The sequence below is a fragment of the Oenanthe melanoleuca genome, chromosome 1A, assembly GCF_029582105.1.
Source record: "Oenanthe melanoleuca isolate GR-GAL-2019-014 chromosome 1A, OMel1.0, whole genome shotgun sequence".
Classification (NCBI taxonomy): Eukaryota; Metazoa; Chordata; class Aves; order Passeriformes; family Muscicapidae; genus Oenanthe; species Oenanthe melanoleuca.
In genome coordinates, this window is record NC_079334.1 from 56,299,132 (window position 1) to 56,324,064 (window position 24,933).

Here is a 24,933-nt window from a genome sequence, read left to right on the forward strand (position 1 = left end):
CAAGCCTTCAAACATTACAGTTAAAAGAAATTCCTTCCTCTTCCATCAGGGAGGTGACAAAGTATTCAGAAGCAGAAACAGCAGGTTAGATGAGTGAAATCAACTAATTCTCTTCTGAAACAAAAGGAAAGTTTAAACTTCCTCTGTTCTATTTTGGCTTCTGTGACAGCCTTATCACACACTGCTTTTGCCCAACCATCAACCCAAGAAACCTAAGTAACTTAATAATAGGCAGTAGAGAAAATTGTATTGTATAGGCTGTGTGAGGGTCCTGGGGTTGCAGCAGGATAAAAGTTGCAAAAACATAGAGGTATTATGAGAATATGATATTGTTGTGCAGGGGGGGTGAACATAAAGAACAAAATCAGTTACAGGAGGCAAAGAACCTAAAATACAAAACAAAGCTTTGTATCTTATGTTACTTCCTTTGTCCTTATGTTACAACTTTTAAAAACTAGAAAACACCTGGTGACATTAGAAGTCAGAAGGACTATGTCCAGTGATTTTAAACTGGAAATTAGTATTTTTCCATAGTCAAATGTCTTATAATGAGAAATACGACCATCTTCTAAAAACAGCACTGGGTGCTGAATAACTCTTATCCTTAGCAATTTATGTATATTGGAACAGTATGGTGTTCAAATTATGGCTTAAAGACTCTAACTTTGTATGGAAACACAGTGAAGAATGTTCAGATGCATACAAAATTCAGAATGGAAGGTGTACGATTCATTTCACCCTTGAAAAGGGATGATGAACTTCCATTGACTTTTATGATACATAAAAGGCCAGATCAAGCATTCCATAATTACTACCAATATTAACAGCAACCTAGGTCTTGCACTTCAGGCAGAAATCTCTGTGATTAATCTCACACAGGCACAACAACTGCTGCCTTCAAAATCATAAAGTACTCAGTTCCTAAATGGGTCAAGGTATTTCCAGTCCTCTAAAATTCAATTTTCTCACTACTACAGAAAAATATAAAGCTTTTAATTTGTCTTGATTATATATAATAATTTTTTTTCTCTGCTTCTTGAGGCTAATGGGACAGTTTGCTACATACAGTAATTGCTAGCCAAATCATAAAACTCTTTAAAAAATGGCAATGAAGGGCTTAGTTAATACTTTCACAAATCCTTTTCTCCTACAATTCAGTTGCATAGTTTTACTTCAGAGGAGGCCTGAGGCATTTCAGAACTGAGAACTATGTTGCAACATAATTGGATGAACTTGATACTGAAAATTTGGCAATACAAAATACGTAGTCAAGCAGTGGGAAGAAAGAAATCTTGCTCTAAAACTTGGAGCTCATCATTTACATGATAAATATTAGTTGAGAAAAGGTGAAGTATTAGAAATCGTATTAACTGCAGAAGACACTGCTGCGAATTTACCTGGAATGCTATACAGAAGTATGCCCTACTAATGCCAAGAAAACATTACAATCCAGAAGAGTGAAAAAATAGTGGTCTGAAGGAATGGAGACACACCAAAAATGGTTGCAGAGGTTGTCTCAATTAGCCTAGGAGAGCAAAGTGTGTCTGTAGTTTTCCATTTGTTAGCACATTGGAAAGGTGATCATATCAGAAGAGTTATGTAACTTTACTGCCTTAAATAGTGAACTGGACTTGATGACTTGGGTAATGCCTTTCAAACTTTTGTTTATATGCCTAAATCAGGCACATTCATTATGAAAAAATGATCAAGTATTTTATTGTATTGCATTAAAAAACTATGATAATTTAAGAAAACTGAACTATGAAAAGACTTGGAGTAGCATCAAAAGCAACCTTCCCTCCTCCAGATTGCTGTATAATAAAAAATATTGCAACTGCATACAAAACCAAGTAATTTATTTACAAAATTTGGAACTATTCACATGGATATTCATAGAACAATCACAGTCAGAAAACTCGGCAATTTTTGGTATAAATTTCTGTGTAAACCTATAAAGAAAAAAATTATTTGATTACAAATAATTGTACTGTAAAGTTTTGTGAAATTTCCCTTGCAGCTGGTGTGTGATGTTATTATCTTGTTCTAATTTTCACTATTTCACTCCTATATAATGATTCAAAGCCAAGTGGCTGTCATGCTTTGATAAGCAACATGCCAGTAGGCAGAAAGGACTGAGGGAGCCCCACTGAGAGAATCTGTCAGCTTTTTTATGACCTAAAAAGTTATGGCTTGGTAGATGATAGTTTAATCTTGTATACAATTATTCTACAGTAGATAAACAAAACTGAATTTAATTAGATTGAACTTAAAAGTCTTGTTTTTTAGATTCAGCTAAGTTCGTACTTAAACTATCTCTTAATTTTCCTTTTTTCTTCTTTCCCTGTTCATTTTCCTTCTCCCTTCTTTCCATAATTGTTTATCTATTCTGTGTTTCTTTTGCTGTAAGAAGTATCGAATTTTTCTAAGCTATAAGTAAGTTACAAAGTTTTAGGCTGCACAAGAAACATCAAATTTAAAAAATGATAGTGTGATGGGATTTAAGCTTTTGTTATCTAATGTTATCTAAAGCAGAAACTTCTATAGTTGATTTCTATGTATTCTTTTGGTCTGAAATTACTGTCATTATCTATAAGTAGTCTTGATTTTAGGAGGTTTAATGAAAGAAAGGCCTTAGTTTTGCAATCATATTGCTGTAAGCAATTATCTATTGAAAAATTAAATTACTGTGGCTTTACAATAATCAATCCTCTGTGTGGTAGTGCATTGTAAATCGAATTCCACATTTGTAGAATCTTGAATATTCTCTAGAGTAAAAAATGGGGACATAAAAATATGAAGTATCATCCAAATGATAATGTTTTGCTGTGCTGAAAATACAATATACAAATATGACTAGAAAGTAAAAACCCAATCAAAACTTTTACAGTTTATCAACAATTGCAAAATAGAACATACTTTCATTTACCACACACCATAATGGCCATTCAGATAATCCAGTACTGCTGAGGTACTTGATAAAACATTAAAAACCTTTTTTTCTTGTTTTGAAGTTATGCGCTCCATCATGTACATTAAGTGGTGGTGAAAACATGTAAAAGGAGTTCCGTGCTCAAGAGCAATGTCAACCCAGTCCTGGATGCACTGAAAAGGTGTCTCTTCATATCCTGCAAACATAGCTGGATTTGCCAAGAGTCCTCTAGCCACCATTATACCTTCAAATTGGAAATTAAAGCAGTAAGTTACATTCTAGTTTGAATTTTATCTTAATCTTCCTGTAGATTTTGTACAGCAGCCCTAGGGACAACGACCCAAAGCCTATAGATAGTAATGGGAGAACAATGGAGATGAGTATTGCAGCTGTATCAGAGAAATCCATTGAAAAAGGCAAACCTAAGACCTATCAACACATTCCAATAATTTTGAAACTAAACACAGGTCACAGACGGATTTCTTCTCTTCTTTTGAAACTGCAACTAATTAGTACTTTCTTTTTATTTGCTACACATATTTATTGCCCTTATAACATAAAATTACAATGGAAAGACACAAAAGGACCAATAATTTTCTGTGCAACTCAGTCTATTCACTGTCCTTCTTCCACTAAGAGCTCCACAGCTCAATTAAGTAAATTTTAGGACTCTTGATTTGCAGTAAATCTTTCTGAACAAGTGTGTAGTGTATTTGCAACTCTAATCCCATTCTATCATATATATCCATACAAGTTCTACTGTAATTAAGGGATTCTCTTTTCCTGCACTATCAACGTACGATCTATCACTCGTCTTTTCTTAAAAAACAGGATGATCAAAAATGAAAAATTTATTTTGTCATTGTCAATGACAGAAAAAACCCAAATCCTTAATATTTGTACTACTGAAGAAGGTGAGCTGGACTATGAGAACATTTTTTTTTATTATGCATTTACTTCCCACTCTGTATTTGAGGGGAAAGTCACTGTAAGCAGCATGGCAGTTCGGTTCAATTTCTGTTGTTGCTATCAAACAGCAACAGTCGGCAAAAACCTGCCACAGGTACTGTTCTCCTTCCTATTTTTCTCTAGCTGAAAGACACAAAATCTGTAGAATACCTTTCCAGATAATATTTTCAAATTTCCATACTGTCTTGAAACCACAGACAGTTGCAGGAATCTATTGTGACTAAATAACTGCAAAAAAATCCCCATATTTTTTGACTGAAATGAAAGTGCAATGCCTCACTGTGTCCTTGAAGTTACCATCTGGCTTAACAACATATCCCTTTTCCACTGTGTTATTACTGTAAGAAACCTGCTCCCATGTGCAGGAAGTAGAGTGGAAGTTTACCGTTCTTTAGAAGATGATCAGCTCCATAAAGAGACAGAATGTCTGAAGGTCCCCCTGAACTCTACTAATGAGTGATGAGATAGCATAATTAATCACAGAGCTTTTGTAAGTTGCCTCGGAAATAATTATTTGTGGCTTTGAATAGCAGCGCTCTAGTGTTCTGATGATTACCAGTGATTCTGCTTATGGGTTTTTTAAGGCATCTAAAATATCCTCTTTCATTTGTCTCCTCAAGGAGAGAAAGCACTCAAATCATGTCCTACTTATATCCAAAACAAATACATTGAAATCTGGTAAGTTTACTTAGAAAATACAGTATGTTTAATCTTACCATCTGCTTCTGTCAAGTGATGAACATTTTCAGCATCTTTTAAAGTTTTAATGTCTCCATTAGCCACAACAGGTATAGACATGCTTTGTTTAATAATTTTAATTGCATCATAATGTACAGGTTGATGCCTTTCTTCTATACTTCTCCCATGTACTGTAATCCACGAAACTCCGGCTGCTTCAGCTTTCTGACAAAAATCAACTGTTCTTTTTAAGTCCTCATGGATCCTAAAATTGCAAGGAATGAAAGCAGTAGGTAGTAAGTTTCCTGGCTTATATAAAAAGCACTCCTCCATAAGGAGGAATTATCACAGATTTCCACAAATAACAGTATAAAGACAATATTACTGTTAGAAAACAGTGTTTGATTTTTGTTTTTTTCAAGATATATGAGTTTAGTGTATGGAAACTGGTATTTTAACATTTCCCAATTATATCACATCTCTGTAATATGCATGGTAAATTTTATAGAGATTGAGCAAGGGTACCCAAGAAATCTAAAATCAACGCCATGATTTTGCATATTTTGTGGGGAAAAAAATCCAATTTATAGTAGTTCCCTTTTCCAGAAGGATTGGAAATTGAGTTGAAACTTAAATGATAAATAGGAAAAGCCACATAGGATATATGGTTAAATAATGGATCCAGAATGGTCATAGAACCATAGAATGGTTTGGGGTGGAAGCAACCTTAAAGACCACCCAGCTCCATTTCCCCTGCTATGGGGACCTTCCCCTGGATCAGGCTACTCAGAGCTCATCTAACCAGGCCTTACAACCTTCCAAGGATGGGCATCCACAGCTCTGGGCAACCTGCTCCAGAGCTTTACCACCTCCACAGTAAACAATTTCTTCCTAACATCTAATCTAAACCTGTGCTCTTTCAGTTTGAAGCCATTCCCCCTTGTCCTGTCACTCATGCCCTAGTACAAAGTCTCTCTCCACCTTTCTTGTGGACACCCTTTACATACTGGAAGGCTGCTGTAAGGTCTCGCTGGAGCATTCTCTTCTCTGGGCTGCACACAAAGCAATGCAAAACAAGTCTACAGAAGTTTAGAAGCTGATGTAGGGAAGCAGAATGTATTCCTTACAGCAGCTGTGGGAACAGCTCCCAGTTTTGTTACCCATCCCTTTATACCCAACTGCAACTGTGGCTCTGCTCTCTAATAGCTCACAAAGCAAATCCTTGTGATGATATAGACTATGCATTGCTTTTCTTTTATACAAGCCTTAATCTTTTTACTTGTACTTTCATGTTGTTTGGATTGCAAGAGAACTCTAGCTTACAATATGTTATCTAGGCAAGTAGTCAAAGGTTGTGCTGGTTCTAAGTTTTGTATTACTTGCCCCAGATATCCGAGTCAAAAAAATCTCAGCAGTCTTCACATGTAAGGAAATTACTATAATGTGTAATTACAAATATTATTACTATTACACTAAATACTTTAAGGAAAAAAAAAAGGATTCTTCCATGCACCACAAACAGCACTTAAGTTTGACATACCTTATTTTAATGGATACTGAAAATTTAGGATTGTCAATCTGACTCCGTACATGTCTCACCATATCTTTAACAAGCTCAGGTTTATTTATTAAGCAAGCACCATAACCTTCTGAAATCGCCCATCTTTAAAAGAAAAAGAACATCCATATTCTACATTTGAAGAAATGCAGATCAATATCAGTCACATACATCAGTTTCTTTCCTTATGACCTTCAGAACGTGTAGTTAAGTAAACAGAGATACTACTGGCTGTAGATCAATTATTTGTTTGCAGTTTGGTACAGCTTTGAGATCTTGGTTCGGTCTCCATGGTGCTACAAGAACTTTGGACAAGTTACTAATCTCTTTAAGTTAACTTTTCTGTCCACAGAGAATGCACTCTTAAGGAAGAGAAATTAAAGTTTAATCTATAGTGCATGCATAAAATAAATTATTTGATGTTTCCCCTTTTCATGGATTTCTTTTAAACAGATGACAACTTCGGATTGAAAAGATGCATTTTCTGAAATGCAAGTGAGGATATTATTTTATTGATAATCTGGTCTCACTATTTTGACTGGCAAAAAATAACCTTTGCTTCCATTTAACAGCAGAAGTTTTAAAAATAATTTTTCTTACAAAGGTACATAAAGTGCAGAAACTTTTGTAATTTTGAAACTAATATGCATAAGAAACAAAGGATTCAAATGTAAGCATGTATTTTTACATTTTTACAAGCATAAAAGGAACAGACAATTTGACATAGTTAACTCTAGTTAGCTTAAAAAAACCCCCAATGCTTGCATGCAGAAGCTTTGGATGTCTCCAGAAAAGAGTTTTCTCAAATACTATAGTTTTAAGTCAAGAAAACCTAATTAGAATAGAGAAATTAAGTATTTGTACTGTAATAATATCTTTTACTTTCCTACATTTTTCAGCTCTTCATTTAGGAAAAAGACTGCCTGACAAACATGTAAGAAAGAAATGGTTCTCAACTGAACCAGTTAGGGAGAATCTTACTACTCTGTTTCACTGTCAAGACAAAATCTTTATCAATTTAAGTGAGAAGTACATCACTAATTCACTATACTTAAAAATTTAATAAAAGATGGAAAAAATTATTTTCAGTACTTTATCTGTATAATTTTATTTTATAGACTATCCTTCACTTGCAGAAGTTTGAGACATCATAGACTTGCCTCAGTATTCTGGAAATTGCTACATCATGATTCAAAACACTCTGCAAATTTACAGCAAACTGTTTCTGGTAGTTCACATTTAACAGTTGTTGAGAAGGGATGGACACTTCTGAGCCAACACTCAGTATCTCAGAAATGAAAAAAAGGCAAGTTGGGAAATACATAGTTTTCCCAGTTCCACCATGGTGACAGGCACCTGTGTGCACTCAGAACAGTCCCTTACCACATAGACAGGTTTATGACAGCTTAAAAAGGTCTTACTCTCCTGAAATCTATTTTTAGGTCAAGATAGAAATCATGATGAAAAGGAAGACCAGCATTCTTTTGTCTCTTAATTATTTAATCATATTTACCCAGCTTTTTCAAAACTTTACCTCTGAGGACAGCCACAGTTTAGGTCTATTCCATCTGCAAAAGGACAGACAATACGGGCAGCATCACACAAAACCTGTGCTTCTTTAGCAGCAAACTGAACAATCAGTGGGTGATCACCTATGCCAATGAAAAGATATTTAGAGATTTAAAAATTCCCAGAAAATAAAAAGAATGAGTTCTAAATTCTGAATGTTTTTTTTGTATATTATACACCTGTCTGACCACGGTCCTGTCAACCAGGTACAGGTGACCCTACATGAGCAGGGTGGCTGGATAACATGACCATAAGAGGTCCTTCCAAGCTCATCTATTTTGTGATTCTGGAAGCCCTCAATTGCAAATAAACCCAGGTAGCTGGCCAGGGATTACTTACTAAATGATGTCTGTGTCTGTTAGAAGTGGGAATTCAGACAAATATAGGTGTCCTACACAGTTTCTGGCTTAACATATGCTTTCTGACTGAAACTGGTCAGCTGCTAACCTTCCACAAAGACCATCTATGAAACTAAGCATTCTCTAATTTTCAGCAGTCTTCATGCTTCCCCTCCTAACCCTCCCCTTCTCATCTGCAAGCTTCCCCTTTGCTGTGCTGACATGGCTGTCTGTCTTGCCGGGTGGGAAACCTGCCTACAGAATCAACCCTTCAGGAAGGAACTAAAAAACCCACAAGCTTTGCCCTTCCTCATCCCAGCCCATCATTTCCTTTTTCTGTGCCAACATGGCTGTTTTTTATCCACAACGTGACACACAGAGTTGGAATGAGCACACGTGTGCAGAAGCAGGTCTAGCAGCTTTGTCTCAAGTGAGAAACTGAAGTGCCAGTGCTCCTCAGCTTGGGTCCACTGAGCTACTTGTGATTTACTAAGCCCCTGCAGAGAGCCAGATGGTCATTTGGAACATGCTCTCCTCTTTTACAGCTACTGCATTACATTAAAGGCATCTCAAATATCTCAAGCAGTCTTAGCACTCACTTTCCATATAAACAATTGCTGTAGTTAAGAAGAAGCAGCGTGATATTTGAGCACTGATGGAAAGAGATGATCCAACCAATGCACAAAACAAGTGCACTGCTGGTACTGAAGAGACCACAAGTGCTTTCTGAACATTTTTCTGTTTTAGAGGAAAATAAGTAGTTATTGAAACAGTGGAGATTAAGTAAGAAAGGCCACCAGTACCCTCTCAATCCAGCTGAGACACTTCTAGGAGTTACCTAAAATTCCAGCAAACAAAAAAAAATTGCATGTATATTTTCAAAAGTGTCCCTTTAATACAGTGCTCCAGCTGAAGAGATTTACATTGCTACAGATAATATTTTAGAATAAGCCCACATGTCTAATTTCTCTTTGTTGAGCATTAACAAAAATACTGAGTCTAGCCACATATATTTTTTTAGCAGCAACCACAAAGAACACCTACCTGTAAGAAATAAAAAACAAAGAAACATTAATGCAGAAGAAGATGTAAAACATAAATTGCAAACCTACTCCACTAATTAGAAGACAAAATCCCCAAACAGCCAGCAAATTAAACATAAAACCACACAAAAAGCATAAATGCTAAAAATGTAAATACTATAATCTGGTCAAAGCATGAGGCAGAATGTTTTACAGGCCTGTAAAAAAATTAAGGACAGCATAAAAGAACTGAGTAGGGAAAAGATGTTGTTTACAACACTAAAGCGTTTCATCTCCTCTTTTCCTGTCCCAGCACCCTCCAGAATATAATCCATATCTGACCTGCAGAACTTCAATGTCAACACACTTTGCGTAGATCAGAAGTGTAAGTAAATTCAAGGAGGGCAAAATAGATTAGCAACTGACCAGTTTCAGTCAGAAAGTATATGTTAAGCCAGAAACTGTGTAGGACACCTATATTTGTCTGAATTCCCACTTCTAGTTACTGTAAATTGTAACTGTGGAGCTCTGAGCCATATATATTTGAGTCAGTTACGGTCTTACTCATTTATTTTTACATACAATGAGTTATTCATGGTTTTTTTGAAGTTGCATTCCACTTCATAAGAGAGTCTACCTGTGCTTTCCAATGTGAATTTTTTCTGTAATTGCTCTGTACTATTTGAATAATGCACCATAGTACATAGTCAATGCTAAAACAGTGAAATACACTTTCCCTATTACATATGCACTTATGAAACCATAGATTCCATGGCCTGAATAGATAAATCATCCCACTTTATAGACCCTACATGCTGATCTTAGTTGCACATTAGTGGTGCTTTTCATTCCTCCAGTTGCAGCCTATGCTCATTCATTCCTTGTCACACAGTTCTGCTGCAGCCACTTCATGCCAACAGATCTGTATCGTTCTTGTCACCTCTTCCCACATACTTCAGATCTCTTTGCAGCCATGACACTGTACAAGTCCTCATACTTCTTCTTTTTATAGGTGTTCTGGTTATGTTTCTGAGCCATGCCTGAAGCCTTGCTTCTCCCCCTCAACCCCAGTCATGCTTAAACTTCCCAGTCTCTTTTGCGGTTTCTTGCACTCATATCTCGAGTCATCCACCAACAGCCCCTTTCACTTTCCACTCTGGCTAATATGAAACCCTTCTTTTGCCAGTCCTTAACTCCAGTGTATCAATAGCTGGTCTATTACTTTTTTCACCTTTAGTAACACTATTATTTTCGCTAGAGACTAGAAAACTTTTCCTGGCAATGAGTTAAATGTTTGTCTCTGAAACACACATGAAACAACTGCTAGAAACAGAATCTCACTGTCGTCTTGTACCTGGTCTAGCTGTGATTGAGTTACTTGTCAAATTTATTTGAAATTCATTTATAGTAGCCCGTGTGGTGCTGCATTTGGATTTTGTGATAAAACTAGTGTTGATAATTCACGGTTGTTTTGGCTGTTGTTGCAAAGTACATGCACAGTGTCAAAACCTCCTGTTTTTTTCACTTTGCTTTCCCCTGCCCCCAACAAACAGACAGATGGGCAAGAAGTTTGTAGTGGACAAAGCTATGATAGCTGACCCGAATAGGAAGAAGGCGTATTCCATACTGTCTAATATCAAGCTTAGCAAGGAAACTGGAATCATAGGGAAAGTAAAAAAGTGGGTTGGGACATGGAATTTTGTTCCAGAGTGGCTACTGCTTGGAGAGTGGCTGGGCATTAGTCTGCTAGTAGGAAGTGATTGCCTTTGCATAACTCGTTTCTTTCTTTTCATCTCCTTTACATATTAAGCTGCCTTTATTTTGACAAATTAATTTTTCTTGCATTTGCTCTTCCTATTCTCTCCCTGTGCTGCTGGGAGAATGAGTGAGCAGCTATGTGTGGTAAACCCCTAGATTAAATCACTTTGGAGGCCTTGATTTCAGGTGGAGACAAGGTTTTCCACTATGTCTTTTGACCCACTGGACTGTGCTTACTCTCACTTAGAATATTTATGTGGTTGTGTAATCATACAGGGTACCAATTTGTTAACAGATGTCAAGTCATGTGACTGACTTCATTCAGTTTAGCTTATGACCACATAAAACATTCTGACGAGGCAATGGTTTATTAAAATAATACCTTTGTTTGTTGTGAATTCGCTGTCTCTGGCTTTTGCAGATCTCACAAAATCAGCTGCCACTATCATTGGTGTGTAACACAAATCGCAACTGTACTTCCTAACCAAGGTTCTGAAAGCCAGCCTGCAGACACATGAAGATTAAGAGGTAAATAGTTATGAAAACAAGGTACACTTTCCTGGTAAATTTAAAAAGCTTTAATAAAAGACAGTAAGAGACAAACAATAAAGCAAAAGGTTATATGGCCAGGTGCTTAGCCTTTAGCCAAGAGCATACACTCACTCAGAAAACACTTCTTTAAATGCATCAATATGTTGCATATTCATAGACTTTCATGCATTATTCAGAATCATCCCCCCCCCCAACCTGTAAATCAACATGTCTGTACTCCCTGATAACTGAAGATCAATAAATTCTTTCCCTGGGTTTCTGGTGTATCACTGATAATCCAAGAAAACGAAGAATTTCCTGGTTATCTTTTTTTACCATTCTATGAGCTAGTTACATGAACAAAAGCTTTTTACATTACCATGTTATAGTCCAAGAAAAAATATATATTTGTCACACTACTATTTCTAAGTTTTGTTAATAGCAGAACTAAAATAAACTATATTCATACAGCAAAGTTTTTTAACATTATACATATAGTATTCATTTTAATATTTGTGAAAAGCCAATAATATAGTATGTACTTATAACAATAGTTAAGGTATTTTTCTGATTAGCCATCCTAAAATGCTGTTCTAACATGTGGTATTGTGGGGATGTTTGAGTATTTTTTGTGTAGATCTGTGATCAAAATACGTAAAATAAAACATGAACCACATCTACCTCTGTCTCAAATAAAAGAGAAGAAGGTAGTTTTTAGTCAAGATAAATTTGAGAAACAAGTTTCTAAACCAAGAAAATACACCGAAAACAGCTGACATCACAGTTACTTACTTTGAATAGCGGACCATAGGGGCACATATTTTTACAACTTGCCCAGAACGAAACAAATCCATGGGATCTTTTAGCTGGCATTCTCCAGTTTCTCTGATGTCACCAATCATGTATAATTAACAGTCTTTTCAGCATCTGGAAAAACAAACAGCGTCCGAAACGTTTGTCTTTCAGCTACTTCACACAGGCCATGCTGTAGAGCACCACACTTTCCGCAGCACTTGCGTTCCGGTGAAGCGTGCGGGCAGGAGCTGCTCTCCCGCAGGGGGCCGGGGACAGCCCTCCCGGCACGGCCCCTCACAGCATGGCCATCCCGGCACGGTTACCCTCGCATGGTCCCACACGGCACAGCCCATCCTGGCACAGTGATCCCCGCACGGCCCATCCGGGCACAGCCCATCCCGGTGCGGCTCCCCCGGCACAGCCCATCCTGGCACAGTGATCCCCGCACGGCCCATCCGGGCACAGCCCATCCCGGTGCGGCTCCCCCGGCACAGCCCATCCCGGTGCGGCTCCCCCGGCACAGCCCATCCTGGCACAGTGATCCCTGCACGGCCCATCCCGGCACAGCCCATCCCAGTGCGGCTCCCCCGGCACAGCCCATCCTGGCACAGTGATCCCCGCACGGCACGGCCCATCCCGGCACAGCCCATCCCGGTGCGGCTCCCTCGGCACAGCCCATCCTGGCACAGTGATCCCCGCACGGCACGGCCCATCCCGGCACAGCCCATCCCGGTGCGGCTCCCCCGGCACAGCCCATCCTGGCACAGTGATCCCCGCACGGCGCATCCCGGCACAGCCCATCCCGGCGCGGCTCCCCCGGCACAGCCCATCCCGGCACAGTTACCCCCTCACGGCACAGCCCATCCCAGTACAGCTTCCCCATCCCGGCACAGCTCTCCCCGGCCCGGCCCATCCCGCGCTCGCTCCCGGCGGCCCCGCTCACCACGTGCCGCCGTCGCCGCCCCCTCCGTCGCGCGCCTTCGCCATCATCTTTGCGCGCCGCGTCCGGGAGTGACGCGCGGGCTCCGGCACCGCCAGCATGGAGGAGGCGGGGGCCGCCCCCGCCCCGGCGCTCGCCGAGCTGCGGGCGGACGGTGAGGAGCGGCGGCGGGCTCGGGGGGCAGCGCCGGGCACAGCCCCCGCCGGCACGACCGCGCCGGGGCCCGTCCGTGGCGGCCCGGAGGGTCCCCTGTGAGGGCGGCGTTGGGCCGGGCGGGCGGGGGAGCCCCGCGGCGGCGGCGAGTCCCGGGAAGTTCGGGCGGAGGAGCGAGGGAGCGCGGCGCTGCGGTGTGCGGAGTGTGCGCTGGGCTCGCTTGCTCCCAAAGAGAAAAAAACCGCACTGAAAAGAGAGGCGGAGATGCTCTGTTGATTTCAGAGTAGCTGTCTGGGAGCTCTGGTCTTGCTTGATCCAGAGTCATAATTGCAGTATCATTTCGTAATTGTTTCATAAACTCACACCGTTATCGAAATCCGATATGATTTAATGAAGTTTTGTCTCATGCTGCTTGTCAGTGATGTGCAGCTCACTGGTGTGTTTGGTTATGAGTACAGGCTCAACAGCTTCAGTCTGGTTACATGGTAAAGTTTGAGAAAATACGGTATTGACACTCTTTAGTGTATTCTGCTCAAGGGAAACATGTCTTTATCACCATTTGCAAAAAAAAAAAAAAAACAACCCGAAACCAACTCGAACCCCAGTTACCAGTTCTAAACTTGTTTCTCATGATTGTGGTCTCTGCTGATGTTTGTACTATGTGATATAAAGAACATTCACTGTTATGTTGAAGAAATTGAAGGTCAGAGAACTGTACACTGTAGGGCTATAAATTCTATTTAATTCTTCTGAACCATGAATATAAAATCTAAATCCTTTTTCAGAATGTTATGCTGACTTCTTCAGAGAAGATTTTGATGTGAAAGCTTACACTTCCCAGTCCATCCATCAGGCTGTGATAGCTGAGCAGCTGGCTAAACTTGCTCAAGGTATTAGTCAGTTGGATAAAGAGCTGCATGTACAAGTAAGTTTGAAGTATACCTGTTATTCCGGGGTGATTGATATAAACTAGTCCAAAACTTAGTAATCTTACAAACTTGTAACTGGTGAAATTGCCCAGTGTCCTCTGCAGGCAGTTACTAAAGGTACAGCTTGCAGCTAAACTAGTAGTGAGTTTGACAACTGAGTTAAGACCACACTCATTACTCCTACCAGGCAGCCATGTACTGTTTCAGTTTTTGTAGTTTTATCACTGTAGCCTGTTTTTTACTCTTAGGAGAAGGAAGACTCTTTCCAAATTATTGTGTCAACTATCATAAGCACTTGAGGCTGTGTTTCAGCATGGCATTGTGAGAAGATAGGGAGAACTTGCACCCTTACATTGTGTGCTGAAGAGTAGCATAAGCTCTAAGACTTACCTTTAGCAGATGTAACCTGTGTTAACTTGCCTCTACACCTTCAGAAAGGCTTAGAGTTTAGATAGAAGACTTCTATGCAGAAATTGTAAATCCGCAGTAGACATTACAATGCTTACTTTCTAAGTTTGTGTGTAGTTTCAAAACCTGCTTCCTCCTTCCACCTGCCCCAGTTGGTAAGTGTTTAGGAACTAGTTTATAAATGTCATCCACAGAAAAGAAAATAAATATATGTTATTGTGGTAAGTTTGCATTTACAATTATTAAATATGAAGATGTGTTGAAATACGTGCTCTGCTAGCTTTAATTAAGATGTCATCTCTGTTGCACATCTTAATTAATTACTAACCCTCTTCTCATTCTGAGCTTGCTGCTTCTGTGAATTAAAACACCTCGTGTTCTTAAAACCCTTTCTCCTGTAAAATGTGCCTGTTTTTTCCTGTATCTGGCTAATGTAGGGATGCTGATACTTAAATGCCTAATGTAGGAATGATGGGCTTTTAGGCTTATGTCCCTGTTTTTTCTCTTTTGATTTCTCTATTGTTTTCTTAAGGTTGTTGCAAGACATGAAGATCTGTTAGCCCAAGCAACTGGAATTGAATCCCTGGAAGGTAAATATTGTTACATTATGCTGGCTCTCCTTACAGTGGAATAAGCACTTTTAGAGATCTGTGCAGGGAGCATCATCACATCATTTACTGCCAGCTTTGGCCCCTAATGTTAAAGCTCCAGATCTGTTTTTTTTTTTTTTTTTTTAAGTCGGTAGATGGAGCTCCAAGGAGATGATTTGGCTGATGCTCCTCTGGTGTAGCTGCTTCATACGCAAATGTGTTCTGATAATGTTCTCAGCAACTTTAGCAATTAAGCCTTTTTTAGCCTTTAAATATATATTTCTAAATAAACCTAATTTTGTTGCAGTATTGGTGGGTATCTGTTGCCATAAGCATCAATTTTCTGGTGCATAACATATGTGCATGTGTTGCATAGTTTTCACATCTTAACCGGAGGTTATAACACATAATCTAAACTGTGTTGAGATTTTTAATAGTAAAAGGCTAATAAGTTAAATACATACCTTTGTTTTATTCCACTGTTTGAGATGTGGATTTTAACATAAATTGCTGATTTTCAAAGGCCTTGCTTAGGAACCATTGACTCTGTATAGAAAATGGTTGCAGTATATTGTTCTCGTGCCAGGAGCTCATTAAACCCACCATTCTGCTCTTTGTCACTTTGCTGAGAATGTCATATGGTTTGGTATTGTGGCTTTTTTTGGTGCAGACAGATATTTAGCTCTGTAACATGCTAGAATCTCTATAGCATGTCCCCTTTTCCCCTTTGTAGCTTGGTTAGTAATGTATCTTTGTTCCTTTCTCTGCTTTCAGGTTTTTCTTTTCTCTGCTTTTCAGAATTTCTGATTACTGATAGTTATATCCTTAGTCTTTGGAGCTGCTTGGGTACACTGTTTTATGTCAGTAATTGCATAGAGCTGTAAAATTTAAAAAAGGGCTATTTAATCTAGTAATGGTAGCTCCTGAATAACTTTTTAAACAGTTGGAGAATCAAGCATAAAAGACTGAAATATGTGCTCGTTCTCCAAATAGTGGACAAGAATGTATAGTCAATCTTGTGACTGATAAATACATCCCAGTAACAATCTTCAGCAATTTGTGCTCAGTGGAGTTCTGGTTTCTGAAATGATGGTTGTTTCTGAAGGCATTCCTTCCTAAAATTGCTTTGAGAAAAGAATGATATACTTCAAAGCAATCAGTTAGGAAACATTTCTGTAAGGCAGGTGTGGTAAATAATGCATGTTTTACAACCAATACAGCAAAGTAAAAGTGAAATTAAATTCACCTCAAATTTGCTGAAATTTTTCTATATACTTAGGGTTATGCTCTTAAAGAAAAAACTGAGTCAAGATTCATAAGGCAAAGAAAAGATAAATGCCAACAGATTTTTTAATTGTGAAGTTAGAAATGTATAGCTCTTGGTATATTTATGAAGTAGGGTAACATAGGGTTATGGAGCTAATTCACAGCATGCATAGTCATTTGGATGTGTAAAAGTGAATCTTATTAAACATTTCAAATTAGTACACCCAGCTTGTAGAGTCTTTTCTTTTTTAGGCCTGTGAACTTTTTTTAATGGTACACAGCTCCAGTCTACATATTCTTTTCTTTCTATAGGTAGTTCAGTAGATATCTTGAGCTACCTGTTATTTTAAGGTATAGTAAGAAATTGTGTCATCATGTATCTTCCACAGCAGGTGGAGAGGGGAGAGTGAGTGCCTTTTCACCCATCCTGATTCTGTCATCTGGGAAGAAGGCTGTTGTATGCTTAATAGCAAATTACAGCAATGCTGCACTGCTGGCCCTCCCCCATTATTGCTATGCAGGGTAGACAATTCAGCCTATTTTGCCAGCTTTTCACTGTATCTCATATCTTCATCCTTATGATCTGTTGCATGCTGTACCATGTATAAATAACAGTGAACACATGGGCCTGTCACTAAGCTAAGTTAATAGTTCTGAAATATGGAGAAGATGAGAATTTACATATCTATACAAAATGAGTTAGATACAGTCACAGTACAGGACAACCTGAATATAACTATTAGCAGTAGTGTTTGTCTTCCATCTCACTGTATCATGCTGCAGTGTTATCTAATTTAATGCTGGCATGCTTGTAAACAGGGCTTTGCAAAAATGTAGTATGTTTTAGAATGCTAACAGTAACTGGAACAAAAATAATTTCATAGGCCTGGGTTTGTCTAACTTAATTAAATTCTCAGCAGGCTGATTCTGTATTGCAAAAATGACTCCTGTCCCCTACTACTTTGCGATTTACCAAGGAAAGAACAGACATGCTTGTTGGCTTTCCTTGTGCTGCTTTGCCAAACTAATGTGGAACAAACACGATTAGAGTAGTTTGCTCTGCTTGTAATCTAAATTAGATGACCTTACAATGACATTGATACCTTATTTTTTGCTAAAGATTCTTTATGCCCAGGAAGAAAACCTTGAAATAGAATTGTTTATCTTCTCAGTCCACTTTGTCCTAGTCACTGTGTTAAATAAATAGTGTTAAATAGTTTGTGCCATTTTTATATATCATGTTCAAGTGTTTATACCAGGTTATATAATTTGAACTTGAGTCCTGATCAGCATTCTCTTAGAAAGTAGCATCCTCTAAATATTATTTGAAACTTCATAAATAGTGGATTTTGGAGTGATATTTATTCTGTGGGTTTATGTTCTTTTCCAATACATTTTCCATAATATTCAGTAAATAACTTAGTCAGTTTATTTCCCAATATGCTTAGTAATTTTGGTCTCTCTGACGCTCTGTTACAAAGGAGGAAACTGTTTTTGATTTATGCTAAAGTGGTCTGCAGTAGTTACTATGATTTGAAGAAAACCTCTTTCTATAATTGATGAGTGTTCCCTGTAAAAAATCTGCTTTATTTTGCAGGTGTCCTCCAAATGATGCAAACTAGAATTGGTGCTCTACAAAGCACTGTTGATAGGTATGACATTCATTATGCAATTAGAAAGCACAAATTCTTATGTTCTATAATGCTATTTATTAACAGTTCTATAAATAATTTTTCTTTTTGTTTTTAGAATTAGAGCCAAAATTGTTGACCCCTACAACAAAATAGTGTCTCGCACAGCTCAGCTAGCAAAACTTCAAGTAAGTTGCATTATAAAACATATTTTAAAAAAAGCCTTTTTGAAGAACGTGTTATTTCACAATTGTCAGACACAAGTACAGTTTTCTACTCCAGTAGCCTGTAGTTCATAGTCAGTATTTTTCAGAAAATCAGTATTTGTGTCTCTTCAAGAGCTACTGAGAAGCACTTAATTGGAAAGTTGGAAATTGCAAAGTAGAAAATTCACCTTGTAGAGATGGAGGAAGAGGGGAAGGTTATCTGAGTACTGATTAATTAAGTTCTCATAACTATTTGTGTTATTTTGGTATTTAATGTTATGGTACTGCTGTGTAGAAGATGCTTTTTGCCCCTAAGTTAATGCATGCTTTGCTGCAGTTTAGTAAAGAGTTTGGGAATTAATTCTTCCAAAATTCTTTCAGATTTCTTCAAAAGTCAAGGTGCAACTTAAGGAGCTGTTTGTGGTTGTGGAGTTTTGTAAGCCCAGGTGCATAGTTGTCCCTGCCTTATAAATATAAGTGGAGTGTACAGAAGAATGTAGACATCTGTTAGAGGATAGCAGTAGGAGAGAGCTTATCACAATGATGGTGAGCTAAGTGTCAAATGCTTCCATTGATAATTTTATAGTAGTTGAAAGCTTTTTCATAGATCTTCAGGAGTCATGTGTCTGCATTCTAATAAGTTTATGGTTTGAAATGCAACATAGCTCCAGCCCCATAAAGGTATAATGAACTATTAATGTTTTGTTGTTTGAACTTTTTGTCTTTGCAAGTTTACCTGAATTTTGAGCTGTGAATATACACTCAAGTAGATTGCCATCTGCAAGTGATTGCTGTTGTAGAGTAGATAAAACTGCAGACTCAGGCAGTTTCTAGTCGGGGGACTGGTGGAGCAGCTGCACCAGTCTCTTGGCTGAACTTCTGTTTTCTATGCTGCTTTCAATAGCAGTGATGTTCAGCAGGGAGCTCTTAATGCTCTGTGCAGCCAGTTTGGCCAGGTGCTTCTCCTGTTGTTTTCAGCTCCAGCTGTTACTGTTTTTGCCACTGGACAAAAGTACCATGACTTCCCTGTGGCAGGTTAGGTGCAGATTTTTTTGTTGTTCTCTGATGTGTGTTGTGCATGTAGGAAAAGTTGTGGGAATGTGGGGCTAAAGATGAAGATAATTTCTACCCTGCCCTTACACAAAGATAGAATGCAGGAGGATGTCTGAGAATAATGAGTCCCTGAACCTAGGAAATGTTTCTTGGATACTTCTTCTTGGCTGTTACATAGTTACATGTGTTTTCCTGTGATGTGAAAGTAGCATCCATCCAAGGTCAGCATTATTTAGGCTGTGCTAGGGGATTTGTAATACCTGATTTTTTTTTGCTGTAAGTCAGAAGAAAGATGTGCAAAGTAAGTGGGAGCCTTGTAGGCTGCTCTTTTAGCATCAGTGTAGAAAGAGGAATGATGATTCCAGATTCTCTGCCAGTGAAACTCAAGAGCTGTCCCTTCTTGTATTGGCAGATCTTTTGTGAGTGCTTAATGTTGCACTACGTTGCTGGGAGGAGTTGAGGATCAGGACTCCTGAATTAATAAATGAAGCTGGATTTATGGAGAGTTGAGTCAAATCTCAACTCTCCAGCCTTCTAAAAATGCACTTTACCTGGGGGACTCGTTTGTTGAGGAAGGAAGGGCACAGCAAACAATTAATTTCCTGGTGATGGCAGGGCTTATGACATGAAATTGCTCCCAAATGTGAGACTTACGGTTTGTAACCTAGTCAAACTTACTAATTTTATCAGCTGATCTACAATTGGTAGAAAAAGATGGCTGCTAAAAGAGGTTGCCTTCTGTCAAAATCTGTAGGGTTGGCAGGTATGTTTTGCTGGAATGCTAGATGTTTCAGTGCCTCTTGTTCTTGTGATGGTGTTGTTTTAATACCTCTGCATTGATTGCTGTGGGACTGCTTGCTAACTGAAGGAATATTTGACTTACATAAAGCTAGATTTTGCCATCCTTAATTGTTTTTAATATAGTCCTTTTAATATAGGCTTTTTCATAAACATTTTCACTGCAAGTTTGTTGTTAAACTTCAAATCTAATCCTGAATTCTAAATCTCTGCTGTGTGCTTGTACGTGTTTTGTCTTGCTCTGGTCTTAGAGCTTCATGGCATCCCAAGGCAGCAGCAGACTTGGAAAGCTTACTTCCTGCTTTGAATCAGACTGTCCTCTTCTGACTCTTTCCACAGTCCTTCACAAGCTAAGTGGGAGTGGTTAACAGTTGAAATGTGTAGACAGGGAGTTAGTCCTTCAGAGGGCTCTTTTCTGTGCAGCTGTTTAGCTAAATGTTTTTGTATGGTCTCTTAGTGTCAGTGTCTTGGTGTATGAAAAACTTTATGATAGCAAAACATTATTAAAACCCCCAATAATTCTATGTTTTAAAGTTATTCTTACTTCAAAATTTTTGCCAGTAGCAGATGTCTTCATGGTGCTACTATAAATAAATAGTAAATGTAGTCTGAAGATAGTGGACTGTCTCTCTTCAGGCTTTATAAACAACAAAATATATACATTCAATTACCTTGCATCTATGAGCTACACACTGGCACATTTTCAAGTGACTCAATAATTAAGTCTTTTTTCAGTAATTTCTTAAAATTAATTTGAAATTAAAAATAAGAGGCTTTCAATGTCTCAAATTCTAGCAATAATTTCTGTTATTGTTGATATGTTTTACATTTCAGGAGATAGCTAATATGTAATCTCTAAAAAAAATGGGTCTTATTTTTTTTTACTTAAAATGACTTGGACTAACTGGGGCCACTGGCCTTTTCCAAATTAATTATTGCTTGAACAGTAGAATTTGTTCCTTCTTGGATGATCTCCTTTAGAAAAGCATACTTGGTCAATTTAGGGAGGGAATGTTTCTGTTATGAGGGTAGTCAGGTTAGAGGATCTGGCATCTGTGAACAGCTCCACCATTAGATGCAGTTCTTTATTTCTCTTACATGTCCTTATATATAGCATTCTTTTGCTGTGATTGGGAGTTTTATTAAGCTGGACAGCTCAAATGAAAATACTTGAGTGAAACAGAATCTTTGTGAAGGGTACAATGCCTTAGAAATCACTACAAAATTTAGAGTGCATCTTCAGTGTCTTTTGATTTTTTTCCCCCTACTAATTTCCAGGGCCAGAAATTAAAACTTTTTTTTGCTCTTGTATCTAGATGTAATTTCCCCATCTTTTACTCTCCTAAAAGATTGTTTCTTGGGACAGGAAATAATAAGCAAGCAACATTTCAACAAAAATGAGTTAATCTTTTGGTGTGTAAAGTAAAAGGTGGTTCAAAAAATAAGAGAAGGTGAATTCCCCAGGGAAAACATTAGCCAGAGGTACACAATTGGATTAGATAGTAATTAATTTTGAAAGAAAAGTAGTAATACTATGTCTTCTTACTGGGCGAAGCATAGTGCACTATATTAAAAGCTATTTTTGATTAATCGTCCAGAAATTTAGTTCACAGATATGAAAGTGATATGCAGATCAAGACTTTTCTAATTAAAGAAATGAATTAATAAAAATTAATACATTAATCTCTCAAAGCAGGATAAGCCCCACTTAATTCTCACTAAGTGTAATAGAAATCATGTGGTTAAGCTGTCACAGAACACTTTGAAAACTTGCACTTCAGCTGTGATAGAGAGCCCAAAGCAGCAAGAGTAATTGGGCTTTCCTTGATTTGCCTCAGTGGGTTTTTTTCCTAATTTTTCCTTTTTGTTCTGACTAGGTGCTTAATAATATTAAAACACAAATATTGTGGATTTGTTAGTTTGTGCTGGCCTAGGGAAGAGAGTGCCAGGTTATGCAGTCTGCTGTGGATATTGGTTTAAACGATTCACTTGTATATTTTCATATGTGCCCTTCAACATTAGTTTTCAATAAATGAACTAGAGCTGAAAAAGAGGTTCTGAGTCTTGTTGGATACTAAATATTTTTTAAAGTAATTTTAAATTAATTTTGATATCCATAAGGTTAACACTTCAGGAGACTTTGCCTTCAGTACCAAGGAAAATAACTCCAAATAACTATCTCATACTTACTCCAAATTTCTCACTTGCCACGCTTGTTAATCAATTGCAGATGTTGGATTGTACCTATGACTGTACTGAAATCTGAGTTGCATTTATGAATTCTATTTTAGTTGTTACCCTCTCCAGAATGTTGCTGTTCCCATAGCATGAATTTCAAGATATTAGTTGAGTGAAAAGTTATGCAACTATTATATTTGATTCAGATGTCAGCAATGCCTGTTATTCTAAATTGGTTCTAACAAAAACACACATGAATATGGTTCCTAAAAATGTATGTATACGTCCATATTCCTAATTTTTAACCAAGAATACTGTGTATTTTACTAAGCATATGAAAGAATGTGAATTAACAGTTGGCTGAATGAAGGTAACTGGCCTTCTGAAAGTTTTGCTGGGAAATAGTTTTTACATATATGCCTACCGTAAGAGTCAATATCTATAATAACAATTTAGTCTTTTAGTTTTATTGTCTTCTGAAGTAAGTGCTTCCATTTTGCTTCTTTTGGTTGAGTATTTGACTGGCAAAGCCAATTTCTTAACTTTAGTAAAGATTAAAGATTGGAGGAGTATTGGGGTATACAGGGTAAAATAAAGCTCACTTCTAATTAGAACATGCCTCTGTCATGGGATTCTGAGTTTCCTTCGTTTTTTGTGTGAGTAGTACAGAATAATCTCAGTAGCCCCTTGAATGTAGTTACCAGCTTCTGAAAGATTTTTGGAAAAAAAGGGATTTCAGCATTAAAGTTCCTTGTTTTTATTCACATTCACATTTCCTTTTTTGGTTAAGATGTTTCCACATTTGAGTACTGGTATTATGTGATTGTAATGTCCTGATAATATCCCCTAATGCCACAATTTCCCTGCAGGCTGCCTGTGACTTGCTGCGGAGGATAATACGCATCTTGTATCTCAGTAAGAGACTTCAAGGACAGCTGCAAGGAGGAAGCAGAGAGATAACAAAAGCTGCCCAGAGTCTCAATGAACTTGGTGAGTCCTTCTTAATTACTTTTAGATACATTTTTAGCTTGTGTTCACATGACTCACACTAATGTTTGACTTTAAGACAAAACTTTTTACTGTGGTTCTTGCTTTCTACTTCCTGATTTAAATTGAGAAATGACATGGACAGAACTTATTAATCCTTTACATTTTTTGTATGACTTCTCTAGGTACAGGTATTTAATAATGTGAAAATTCTACCATAGTAACTTGTGTTCTTTTGGGCAAGTATTTTTTTGTGAGGCAATTTCTTACTGGTTTATGTTTCTATAAAACACCCTCAGAGCCACCCTCTCTCTTTTGGGAGACGTTGCACTATGATAAGGCATAGTTTAAATTACAGTTGATGTTCTAAAAGAAAGATATTGGCCCTGTGACTTTTATGAAACCCATAGGTGATATGATACACAGATATCTAACCTAGTTCACATACTGGAAGTGTTCTGGTGCAGAATTTACCCTTTATTTACCCTTTATTTTGTTGGCATCTAGGAAGAATATTGAGGTAGTTCTCATGAAGGCACATGTTACATTGATAGAATGTTTTCTGTACTTGAGCTAGCTTGGGAAATTCCACACTGTGCTGCAGGATGCAGTGAAAAGCATCCCATTAGTCTTGGAGATCAGTTGGTGGTGTGGTGTATGGTATCTTGCCAGCTGTTTCTCCTCTGATTTGATGGTATTCAAATTCCAGCTTCCAAAAATAGGTTGTGGGAGGGCTGAGCCATCAAACATTCAGAATCATCCTGAAGTTTATTTTGCATATTTGTCACTACTGCTCTTTTTATACTGTGTGATCAAAAAATTATTACTCCATGACTTAGTCTTATAACTGGCAGATGCTGTGTTGCAAACAGAAAGTTTATCTATTTATTTAGTATATCAGTCTGATTGAAGCACTTAAGCGTAAATTGTATCATTGTAAGGTAGAATATTTTTTCTGATTCTTTTTACTTTTCTTTCCATTTTGCTCTACCATTACATCTTCAGAATATATTAAATAGTACTGTCTGTTAACTACCTGGATTGCAGGTATTATGGCATTAATTTGAGTGCTAGCTCTAATTAAACAAATTAGTACAATTTAGTGGTAAAATCTGAGGTGTTTAGTGTAGTTTTTAGGATTTCTTTCTTTGATAGAAAATTCCTCTTCTTCCTCTCTACTTTTTTTTGCTTCACCTTTTAAAAAAAAAAAAAAAAAAAGCTTGCACTTTTTTTTGTCAAGGTACCACAGTCTTTTGAGTTTTTTGTTTTCAAATACTTGGTCTTTTCCTGAAGCTTAGCAAAGTCTGAGTAATTATTGTTAAAGATGAAGGGAAATGTGTACCCTTAGGCAACCCTTTTAAATTTGATCCTACAGTCCATGGGGGTAGCCAAGGCTTGTGGTCCTTAATTTAATCCTTAGTTCTGGATGGTTTATGGCCAGGTAAAATACTTTGTCTTCTGTCATTTCTCTCTAAATCTTATTTCCTGGTATCTCTTCCTTTCTTCTCTCTTACCTCTCCATCTGCATCTCTCCTTCATTTTTGGCTGTCTGTCCTTTGTCACGCTCTACTGCCCACCTTGGCTGGTTTGATTTCTTCCTGCTTCCCAGCTGGCCATGCCTCCCAGCACCTGAGTGGATGGGAACAC

General features: G+C 37.9%; 2 protein-coding genes across 7 annotated transcripts in view; one reads left to right on the forward strand and one right to left on the reverse strand.

Annotated features, from left to right (window-relative positions):
- Positions 1-1,839: 1,839 nt before the first annotated feature.
- DUS4L (dihydrouridine synthase 4 like) lies at positions 1,840-13,167 on the reverse strand. Of its 6 annotated transcripts, none has more exons than XM_056482147.1 (7): positions 13,091-13,167; positions 12,145-12,279; positions 11,204-11,325; positions 7,669-7,786; positions 6,117-6,239; positions 4,615-4,841; positions 1,840-3,173 (listed from the first exon to the last, which is right to left on the reverse strand). In XM_056482147.1, the coding sequence occupies exons 2-7, from the start codon at positions 12,252-12,254 to the stop codon at positions 2,923-2,925; spliced, it is 951 nt and encodes a 316-aa protein (XP_056338122.1). In that variant the 5' UTR covers positions 12,255-12,279; positions 13,091-13,167; the 3' UTR covers positions 1,840-2,922. The 6 variants fall into 6 exon arrangements, with proteins under 6 accessions (XP_056338122.1, XP_056338123.1, XP_056338121.1 ...); XM_056482148.1 differs by having other exon boundaries at positions 13,094-13,166; XM_056482146.1 differs by having other exon boundaries at positions 12,992-13,101.
- COG5 (component of oligomeric golgi complex 5) overlaps positions 13,113-24,933 on the forward strand; it is a 177,519-nt gene continuing 165,698 nt past the window's right edge. The window contains exons 1-6 of the mRNA XM_056482133.1: positions 13,113-13,241; positions 14,026-14,165; positions 15,110-15,167; positions 18,031-18,085; positions 18,183-18,252; positions 23,169-23,289. Coding sequence (XP_056338108.1) covers positions 13,187-13,241; positions 14,026-14,165; positions 15,110-15,167; positions 18,031-18,085; positions 18,183-18,252; positions 23,169-23,289 — 499 coding nt within the window. The 5' untranslated portion in view covers positions 13,113-13,186. The remainder of the gene's footprint in view (positions 13,242-14,025; positions 14,166-15,109; positions 15,168-18,030; positions 18,086-18,182; positions 18,253-23,168; positions 23,290-24,933) is intronic.

Coding starts and splice junctions, on each gene's coding strand:
- DUS4L (XM_056482147.1), bottom strand. CDS start 12,254: ATGATTGGTGACATCAGAGAAACTGGAGAATGCCAGCTAAAAGATCCC. Junction 7,787..11,203: donor CGAATTCACAACAAACAAAG/GTATTATTTTAA, acceptor TCATTGGCATAG/GTGATCACCCACTGATTGTT. Junction 6,240..7,668: donor AACTGTGGCTGTCCTCAGAG/GTAAAGTTTTGA, acceptor TTTCTTTTAAAG/ATGGGCGATTTCAGAAGGTT.